Genomic DNA, 11,429 nt, shown 5'->3' with positions numbered 1-11,429 from the left:
ACAATCGTCATGGCCAAGCTCAACAGCTTCTCAGTCGTGGTGGTGGCAGCCATGCTCTTAGCTTTTGTGGTGGCTGCTGAACAAGATTTTAACTCTTTAATGCTTTGCTCAATAAAACTAAGTCCAGACTGTGGGCAAGAAATCTTTTCGGATATCTTTTGGCAAAATTCTAAGCCAGTCAGTGATCATTGTTGTCACTCGCTTGCAAGATTAGGTTTATCATGCCACAACAGGTTATTTGACAATATCGTCAATACTCAACACGGCTACAAATCCAACGAAACCATAACACGACCAAGAAGTGTGCAAGTCTGGAATAAGTGTGCTTTAGTCGCAGGGGTTATTGCACCCGCTGCTTAAGTAGCTTCCCCCTCAAAAGAATAAGCTATCTGCTTGTTTTCGCATGCCATGTAACCATCAATATTCTATAGAAATTAATAACGTCTTCATCTTTGTATGATCACTCTTTTTCTTTTTTTTCTTTTTTTTTTTTAATTTGAACGAAACCTTAATAATTTCATTTTATTTCAAAATTTTATTGATCAAATTAATTAAGGTAGTAAATAAAAGTTTGTGGACTAAGTTGTGATCAGATTAAGTAACGAGGAGAATGTGATTTATCTTCTATATATATATGGCAGAAATACATTTTTAATGTGATTTTCATTTGTTCTTTTGAGAGAGAGAGTCTTTTCTATTTTATTAATATCAAAACATATAAAAGCAAAAAAAAAAAAAAAAAAAAAGTCTGGAAAAGAAGAAGAAGAAGCTAGAGTTTTAATTGGGAAAAAAACATTATTATTAGCTTTCAAAAGTGAAACAAAAATTATAAAAGGAAACTCAAGTTCTTATAGAATAATTTATTTTCTACATGAAAATTTGTGTGTATATATATATATAAATGTATGTATGTATGTATGTATGTATGTGTGTGTGGATAATTACGTAATAAACTCTAAAGTTAATATTGTTTTCAAAAAAAAAAAAAAAACTTGCAAGTGTGTTTGAGGCATACAAAAACTCTAAAGTTGATTTTTTTTAAAAAAAAAAACTATGAAATTTAGGTGATATATGTTCACTATAAATTTGATCATCTTATAAGTATTTACCTGAACATCATAAATCACTTTAGTTCTACTTAAGGTTTCAGCTATTCCTAAACGGGGGGGGGGGGGTCGCTGTGCTACTCAAAAGCCTTTCATGTAAATTGTATATCGAGTTTTGACTTTAAAAATTCACAAAATAACTTATACATGTGTTATAATAAAACCTTAAAAAATAAATATGTTAGTTTTTGTAGAATTCTCTGCATTAAAATATCAGTACCCAATATTCACATGAATGATTATTTTTTAGTTAAACTGGTTTAAACTACCATCAAATGTCATTTGATGCAACTTGACCATTGCTTGGCAATGAAATTCAACAAGAGTTTAAATTCAATAAAAATCTGGTGCAATCACTTGTTTTATAAACTTCAATCAATTCCAACATATCACATCAATATCTTACAAAAGAATAGGAAGTGGCACACCTAATAATTTCTCATTATTATCCTACACTCTCCCTCTGCTCCCCTTCTACTTCCACCTCCGCCATCTTCTCCCTCCAAAAATCAGTCAATCAACTTTAACCCCTCTATCTCCACCATTGTCCCTAGCCCACTCCCCACCCCTAAACTCCCACCATCTCTCTCTTTAATTTCACCCCATGGTTGGAGCTACCTTAAACTCTACCACTTGTGACCACCGGTACTAGTGGCACTAACACTTGCTTCTCTCTCTCTCTCTCTCTCTCTCTCTCTCTCTCTCTCTCTCTCCAATCTAGGTAGTTTTTGAAATGGGTGTAGACATTAATGGTGTGTTATGGGAGTTAGAAACTTGAATTATAATGGTTTGGGGGAGGGGTTTGTGAGGATTGTTGATGGGCTTGAAAGTCGATTATTTTGAGAATTAGAGAGGGAAGGAGACAATGAGAGAGAGAGAGGTGTGGCAATCACTGCTAGGATTGGTGGCAGCAACTGGTGATAGCAGAGCTTAAGAAGATGGGTTGTCTGATCCAAGACCAAATGTATTGTGATGAGAAATAATTGTGTACAGTATTTTTTATTCCTTATGTTGTGAAATAATGATGTGACAAACTCCTATTGAATGGCATAAGTCATAGATTTTACATCACCTTATAAAATTTGGACTCATTCAAAAAATAAGGGAAGGAATGTTGTCTCACCTACTCCATCTTGAGGTTTCCGAAAGGAGTGGGGTGTCATTGCTTCCCCCTTTAATTTTAGGAATTTGGTAATCCTCAAAATACTTATAAGGAGATGACAATAAATTATAATTAATCCAAAGAAGTTTCAAGAAATATAGCATATTTCACCTGGAAATACTCACATGCATGCACTCTATTTAAACTTTCCTAAAATTATTTCATGATTTAGTCATTGAAGTACCTATGGCTAACCCCATTGGTTAGTCCCAAATATAGTAAGTAGGTATCTTATAATGCAAGAATATGACATAGAACGAATCTTCAAAGTTGGAGATTCGCATTGGAGTACCAATGGCCAACCTTATAATTGGCTAGTCCCAATGGAGATACTCATTTTTCCACCGGACTCTTTTAGCTAATAGAGTGACCATAAGGGTTCAAAGCCACTAAAGAGTATTATAGTGACAACCTTTACCTAAAATTTTCCACTTACTATTTCATCCTAACACAACATTACATAAAGAAATGAACATTTGCTAACATTAGAAAAAGTACCAAAAGAAACATGAATCATTATTCAAACCTCTCATCGACGATGCAGCCTCAAAAAAAAGTTTGTTAAACCCTTCTGATCATTAATGGAAGAAATTGTGATTTTTTGTTAGGTACTTATTCTCTCGAGTGTAATTGGCATTAATTATATATAGAATTCCCTGCAAACTATAGATTAAAATTTAGCCTGTATATCCCATCAAAAAAAAAAAAAATTAGCCTGTATAATGGACCTGTAATGTGAAACAAAAATTGCTTCCTAGCCTCGGAAGTTACTATTATGACTTGTATTCACTCACCTATGCCCCAGGTTTGAATATATACCTTTTTCAAAGACTAATCACCCACCAAAAAAAAATATTACAATCATTGAGCGTAATTATTAATGTAGTATCTATGGCCCACTGACTTTCGTCTATGTGTGGGCCTAATTAAGCCCTCAATTAATTTGTTCTCTGCTAATGTTTTTGGTCCACAATGAGAGATCCCAAGAATAGTCTATCGCTATGATGGATCGGGTCATCCTGTTGATCCGTCGTTATGATACAAGTTCTTGGCCGAGGATGCAACTCACTGGCCGAACTTCCCTTTTCGAGTTCCAAGCAAGATCTCAATTCTTGAGGATTATGCTCTCACCTTTCTCTTGTGTTTCTCACCCCCAATTTTTTCAACTCCTCACCCCATAACCTCCTTCCCTTTTTATACTCTCTTGTTGGTGGAGTCCTCATGATGACAGAATCTTCCACACGTGTGTGGGATTCATTGATTCAGGGGTTAAGGTGGCTATCTGAATCTAAAGCACTATTCTTGCCTATTAAATCGCTTATCAGAAGTGGGACCTAGTCTTCTGACATTGAGAGAATTTCTTAAAAATTTGTGCTTGACACTTATTAGGTGTTTGGATGTATGTCTATCTTTGGACCTACTCGTGTCCTCGGCATAGGTAATGGATTTTAATGTTGTTACATCTCATTCTATCCATCTTCAGGCTGAGCCCAATCTTTAGACCAGGCCCAACTTCAAAATGGGTCTACGACCTTTCCCACCAAGTATTTTTCTTATGGTTGATCATCACATTGACAACTCTTTCATAGAGTAGAATTTTTCCTTTTAAATTTATATATATATATATATATATATATATTCTCCCAATATTATTAGTAAGCATCAAAAAGATTATAAAAAAAGTTGTGCGCAACTATATATTAATTAGTACTTTTTTTTGTTCACTGGGACACTCTTTTGCACAATACGCGCATTCTTTAAGAATAAAAAATAAAAAATAAATATTTTCTTGCTTCACGTAACGGGCTCTAATAAAGTAATAATAAAAATCCATAGAACAAAATTTCAAAGAACCATTGATCATTGATAACTGAATGAATAAATTCTAAAACAAATGAAGAGAGAAGTTTCTAATTAAACATTGAAAATTGAAAGAGATTAAATTCAATAAGGATGGGGTGTAAACCTTTTGGTTTACACCAACCAATAAGGACATGCCACATTAGACTTTTACTTAAACTCATTGTAAAATCAATACATCCTAAGATACCTAATAACAACGCAAAAAACAAAATAAGAAACCCTATTTCACGTTTTTCCTTAAATCTCACTCCCTCATTAGTAGCCACAATCCTCGCCGGAAATCCGTTTGCCATCGTACTACCTCGCTGAGCTCCAACAAGATATCAAAATATAGCAATGGCCAAATCAAACGGAGGATATATTATAGACTTGTGTATAATAAAGCGAGAATTGTGCATCTCCAAGAAATTGCCCCAGATCCTTATCTGAGTCTACAAAAATTCATTGCTATGATTGAGATACTGCTTGATTATGCTCGTGTCATTGATGATGGGTTTTATAAAGCAATTGATATTTATTTGAAGGTAAATATTGCAATATCAATTGTTTGAAATTATAAGTAACCTCAGACCATTTCCATTACTGTTGCAACCAAAGATAGATCTTGCAGTTCACAGCCACCCACGCCATACACTACTTAGTTGCTACTATTATCAAACTTACTTTTGTGTCTTCTATTATGCTTGATTTCATTTTTGTGTCTTCGAGAATTTTTCTCGTACACAATCAAGCGAGAATTGTGTCTTGGAGATGCAAGAGCTTATGAGATTTTAGGGAAAACATGAAATAGGGTTTTTTGTTTTGTTTTTTGAGATGCTATTAGGTGTATTAGGATGTATTGATTTTACAATGAGTTTAAGTAAAAGTCTGATGTGGCAGGTCTTTATTGGCTGATGTAAATCAAAGGGTTTATACCTCATCCTTATTGAATTTAATCTCAAATTGAAACCCCCAATGTATTAAGTATAACCTTATGTACCCTCCGTGTATAAATACACCTTTACTCTTCATGAGTCTCATATCATCCCAACAACAATATTATTTCCACAACCTACACAAGAAACACATACCATTTAACCTTGAACAAACAATCGTCATGGCAAGGCTCAACAGCTTCTCAGTCATGGTGGTGGCGGCCATGCTCTTAGCTTTTGTGGTGGCTGCTGAACAAGATTTTAACTCTTTGAGGATTTGCTCAACCAAACTAAGTCCAGACTGTGGAGAAGAAATCTTTATGAATATCTTTGGGCACAGTTCTAAGCCTGTCAGTGATAATTGTTGTCACTCTCTTGCAAGAATAGGTTTAACATGCTACAACATGTTGTTTGACAATATCGTCAATACTCAACCTGGCTACAAATCCAATGTAACCATAACACGACCAAGAAGTGTGCAAATCTGGAATAAGTGTTCTTTAGTTGCTGGGCCTGTTCCACCTGCTGCTTAAGTAGCTTCCCCCCAAAAGAATAAAGCTATCTATTTGTTTTTGCCCACCATGTAACTAACAATTTTCTATAGAAATTAATAATGTCTTCATCTTTGCATGATCACTGTTTTTTATTTTTTATTTTTTTATTTTTTTTTAATTTGAACGAAACATTAATATTTTCATTTTATTTCAAAATTGAGAGATCAAATTAATGTAGTAATTAAAAATTTGTGCACAAAATTGTGATCAAATTAAGCGATGAGGAGGAGATTGTGACTACTCTCTCTCTCTCTCTCTCTCTCTCTCTCTCTCTCTCTCTCTCTCTCTCTCTCTCTCTCTCTCTCTCTCTCTCTATATATATATATATATATAATTGAATTATCCTATATGAATTAAGTAGCAAATATTTGATAAGGAACTTACATAGTAGCAAAGGTGAAGCCAGGGGGTCACTCCCTTACTCCACTAAAAATTCCGAAACCTCCCATTTTGTAATTATATCTACCCCGGCCCCTTCTTCATTCAAAAAAAAAATCTTCCCCCTTTTTCTTATCCAATACAAAATTTTGATTTTTTCTTTTCTTTTTATTTTCTTTTGTAATGAATTTTCTTTATTATGCATTTACTTTTATAGTTATATCATAACTAATAAACTTCTTTTTTAATGTTAAACTTCATTTTGAAAAAAGGAAAGCAAATATTTTCTATTTTATTAAAAAAAAAAAAGGTGCTAGAGATTTAAACCTTCAAGGGTGGTCTTAATGAAATCACAAACTGGAGTGTTTGTGTTGAAATCTTTGAGTGGAACTCTCAAAGTCACAAATGAGGGTGATTGTGTGCGACAAATTCAGATAGAAGAGTCCGTGAATTTGGAGCTGCATGTGATCACATGAGTAAGTAATACAAGTGGGAGCTTTAGATTTAGGGAAATATTTATTGTAAAACTTCCAATCTATTTAGTGAATTTGTTGCCTTGTGGATTGTTTAGGTTAAATCCTCCCTAGATTTTTTACCTTAAAACTAGACTATTTCATTAGTTTTCCTAGGTAATCATATCGCTTATCTTCTTTACTTTTCTACATTAAGTAATATGATTGTTTGTGTTTAACCTAAATCTGTTTAAATGAACTAAATATTAACTCGGTATTTAATTAGATTAAACGACCTAAGTATATAGGGATCTAAATAATCCAACACAAAAAATAATAGCTATATCATCAATTAAATGAATAAATTTCAAGTTTTTATGGTCTAAAATTATGTATAAAAAAATTTATTAATCGAATAGTAAATAATATCCTTTTTGAGTGAAATTTGACATTCATGTTAATAACATTAAAAAAAAAAAAAAAATGAAACACAATGGTTAGATTTTCTAAATTAACATCAAATAAAATGAAGGATATAGGAATAGTTTAAAAAGTTTCTCTCCAAACTAGTTTGGAGAAAAACATTTTCCGGTATTTTGTGACATCCAAAAGTTAGAGTCTAAACAAAGGAAGTTTCTTAAATAATAGTATAAATATATAGATACTTACATATATATATATATATATATAAAATTAAAAAAAACTCTAAAGTTAATATTGTTTAAAAAAAAAAAACTATGAAATTTAAGTGCATATATATATATATATATAGATATATATATGTGTGTGTGTGTTCACAATATAGTTTTAATAGGTTACAAATTTAATCATTTTATAACCTATAAGTATTTACTTGAACATCATACATCACATGAGTTATACTTAAAAGTCTGTCTAACTACTCCTAAAAAGAGGGGGAGGGATGCTATGTTAATTGTGAGTTGAGCTTTGACTTTAAAAAATCAATAAATGACATATACATGCGTTAAATTAAAACCTTAAAAATAAATTTAATAGAATGAATATGTTAGTTTTTGTGGAATTCTCAACATTAAAATATCAGTACCCAATATTTATATGAATTATTATTTTTTAGTCAAATTGGTTTCAACCACTTGTTTGTTTTGTATAGACCCCTTTTGGAATAGATCGATTAGTTTAACCTAATGAATTAGCCAAGTAGTTACTTAGGTTTTTCTTTCTTTCTTTTGCTGAATAAGTAGTTACTCAGGTTAATTATGAGATCTAGGTTAAACACATGCAAACATATTACTTGGTGCGGAAAATTAAAGAAGACAGTAATATGATAACTCAAGAAAACAAATGAAACCAACGATTTTAAAGTAAGAACCTAGGGAGGATTTAACCTAACTAACATCAAGGTAATCAAATCTACTATAATAGAATGGAAGTTTACAATAGATTTAAACCCTAAATCTAAAACTACCTCTTGTAGAACTTACTAACACGACCACATGCAACTCCAATTCCACGAACTCTTCTATCTTGAATTTACTGATCACAAACTCCCACATTTGTAACTTTGAGATCTCACTCAAAGGTTTTAGATCACCTTCAGTAGTAGATCTTTATACAGCAATTTGTTTCCACTAGTTCTTGATTGTAGATCTCGTTCCGGTAGATGCTTGTAGAGTTAGAAGGTTAAAGAAACCTCGCAGATCTCACAGGAGTAACTCACAAGTCTTCCAAGAGCTTCTAAAACGTGATTATGGTTTTCCTTTTATACCTAGTAGTGTTGGACTGAAACCCTAAACATTTTCACGAGCTTGGGCCTGATTTACGCAGTCGAACCTTTCTTTCGATCGGTCAAGTTTCACAAAATCTGAACTCTTCTTTCTGCAGCTTGACAGTTCTTGAAACTTGACTTGAACAATCTTGTTCTCGGTTTGCCAACATACATAAATTAAGAATCTAAACATTTATCCTAAATATTTAGAACCTAACACATGATTTAGTCATCGGAGTACCTAAATCTTACCCCATTAGTTAGTCCCAAATATAGTTAGTAGGTATCTCATAATGCAAGAATATGACATAGAACGAATCTTCAAAGTTGGAGATTTGCATTGGAGTACCTATGCCAGCCCTTTTGTTAGGTACTTATTCTCTCGAGTGTAATTTGGCATGAATTATATATAGAATTCCCTGCAATCCATAGATTAAAATTAAGCCTGAATAATGGACCTATAATGCGAAATAAAAATTGGTTCCTAGCCTCGGAAGTCACTGCTATGACTTGTATTCACTCACTTATGCCCCAGGTTTGAATATATACCTTTTTCAAAGACTAATCACCATTAAAAAATAATTAAAAAATATTTTACAATCATTGAGCGTAATTATTAAGTATTTTTCTTATGGTTGATCATCACATTGATGTCTCTTTCATAGAGTAGAATTTTTCCTTTAAATTTTTATACACACACTTTTATATATATATTCACAATATTATTATTAAGCATCAAAAAGTATATAAAAAAAGTTGTGTGCAACTGTATATTAGTACTTTTTTTTTGTTCACTTGGACACACTCTTTTGTACAATACGTGCATTCTTTAAAAATAAAAAATAAATATTTTCTTGATTCACATAACGGGCTCTAATAAAGTAATAATAAAAATTCATTTAACAAATTTTCAAAGCACCATTGAACATTGATAACTGACTGAATAAATTCTAAAGCAAATGAAGAGAGAAGTTTCTAATTAAACATTGAAAATTGAAAACCCCCCAATGTATTAAGTATAACCTTACCGTACACTCTGTGTATAAATAAACCTTTACTCTTCATGAGTCTCATATCATCCCAACAACAATATTATTTCCACAACCTACACAAGAAACATATACCATTTAACCTTAAACAAAAAACCGTCATGGCAAGGCTCAACAGCTTCTCAGTTGTGGTGGTGGCGACCATGCTCTTAGCTTTTGTGGTGGCTGCTGAACAAGATTTTGACGCTTTGAGGACTTGCTCAACCAAACTAGGTCCAGACTGTGGGGAAGAAATCTTTATGAATATCTTCGGGCACAGTTCTAAGCCTGTCAGTGATAATTGTTGTCACTCTCTTGCAAGAATAGGTTTAACATGCCACAACATGTTGTTTGACAATATCGTCAATACTCAACCTGGCTACAAATCCAACGTAACCATAACACGACCAAGAAGTGTGCAAATCTGGAATAAGTGTTCTTTAGTTGCTGGGCCTGTTCCACCTACTGCTTAAGTAGCTTCCCCCAAAAGAATTAAGCTATCTATTTGTTTTTGCCCACCATGTAACCATCAATTTTCTATAGAAATTAATAATGTCTTCATCTTTGCATGATCACAGTTTTTTTTTTTAAATTTGGACGAAACATTAATATTTTCATTTTATTTCAAAATTGAGAGATCAAATTAATGTAGTAATTAAAAGTTTGTGCACAAAATTGTGATCTCTCTCTCTCTCTCTCTCTCTCTCTCTCTCTCTCTCTCTCTCTCTCTCTCTCTCTCTCTCTCTCTCTCTCTCTCTGTGAATTATCCTATATAAATTAACAAATATTTGATAAGGAACTTACATAGTAGCAAAGGCGAAGCCAGGGGGTCACTCCCTTGCTCCACTAAAAATTCCAAAACCTCCCATTTTGTTATTATATCTGCCCCCTTCTTCATTCAAAAAACATCTTCCCCCCTCTTTTCTTCTCCAATATAAAATTTTGATTTTTTTTCTTTTCTTTTTATTTCCTTTTGTAATAAATTTTCTTTATTATGCATTTATTTTTATAGTTATATCATAACTAATAAAAAAAATTAATGTTAAACTTCATTTTGAAAAAAGGAAAGAAAATATTTTCAATTTTATTAATATCAAATCATATAAAGCAAAATAAAGCCTGAAAAAAAAAAAAAAAAAAAAAACATTAATATTATCTTTCAAAAGTGAAACAAAAATTATAAAAGGAAACTCAAGTTTTTATATATAGAAAGACTCAAAAAAAAGTTTTTATATATAGAATAGTTTATTTTCTTCATGAAAATAAATGACATATACGTGCGTTAATTAAATGACATGTACATGCGTTAAATTAAAACCTTAAAAAATAAATTTAATAGAATGAATATTTTAGTTTTTGTAGAATTCTGAACATTAAAATATCAGTACCCAATATTTATATGAATTATTATTTTTTAGTCAAATTGGTTTCAACCACTTTTTTTTTTTAGAGTCAAATTGGTTTCAACCACTTGTTTGTTATGTTTAGACCCCTTTTGGAACAAATTAGTTTAACCTAATGAATTAGCTAAGTAGTTACTTAGGTTAATTATGAGATATAGTTTAAACACATGCAAACATATTACTTGGTGCAAAAAATTAAAGAAGACAGTAATATGAAGACCCAAGAAAACCAATGAAACCAACCGTTTTAAGGTAAAAACCTAGGGAAGATTTAACCTAGCTATCCTTAAGGTAAACAAATCTATTACAATAGATTAAAAGTTTACAATAAATTTAAACCCTAAATCTAAAGCTACCTTTTGTAGAACTTACTTCCGACTCCATGGACTCTTCTATCTTGAATTTGCTGATCACAAACTCCCACATTTGTGATTTTGAGATTTCACTCAAAGATTTCAGATCACCATCAATAGTAGATCTTTATGCAGAAACTTATTTCCACTAGTTCTTGATTGTAGATCTCGTTTTGGTAGATGCTTGTTGAGTTAGAATGTTACAAAAACCTCACAAAAGTAACTCACAAGTCTTTCAAGAACTTCTAAAACGTTATTATGGTTTTCCTTTTATACCTAGTAGTGTTTGACTGAAACCCTAAACGTTTTCGCGGGTTTGGGCTTGATTTTTGAGGTCAAACCTTTCTTTCGATCAGTCGAGCTTTACAAAATCTAAACCCTTCTTTCTACAGCTTAACAATTCTTGAAAGTTGACTTGAAGAATCTTGAGCAATGTCTAACACTTAATCCAGACATTTTTTTTGTTCTC

The 11,429-nt window shown here is 32.1% G+C and overlaps 1 protein-coding gene across 1 annotated transcript; it reads left to right on the top strand.

Annotated features, from left to right (window-relative positions):
* The first annotated feature begins 9,326 nt into the window (after nt 1–9,326).
* Nucleotides 9,327–9,677, top strand: LOC115973886 (protein DOWN-REGULATED IN DIF1 11-like). Its single transcript, XM_031094129.1, has one exon. It carries the CDS (start codon nt 9,327–9,329, stop codon nt 9,675–9,677), a length of 351 nt encoding a protein of 116 aa, XP_030949989.1.
* The last annotated feature ends 1,752 nt before the right edge of the window (nt 9,678–11,429 follow it).

This window comes from Quercus lobata, chromosome 2 (genome assembly GCF_001633185.2).
Source record: "Quercus lobata isolate SW786 chromosome 2, ValleyOak3.0 Primary Assembly, whole genome shotgun sequence".
Lineage (NCBI taxonomy): Eukaryota > Viridiplantae > Streptophyta > Magnoliopsida > Fagales > Fagaceae > Quercus > Quercus lobata.
This window is presented reverse-complemented; position numbering and strand designations above follow the sequence as displayed.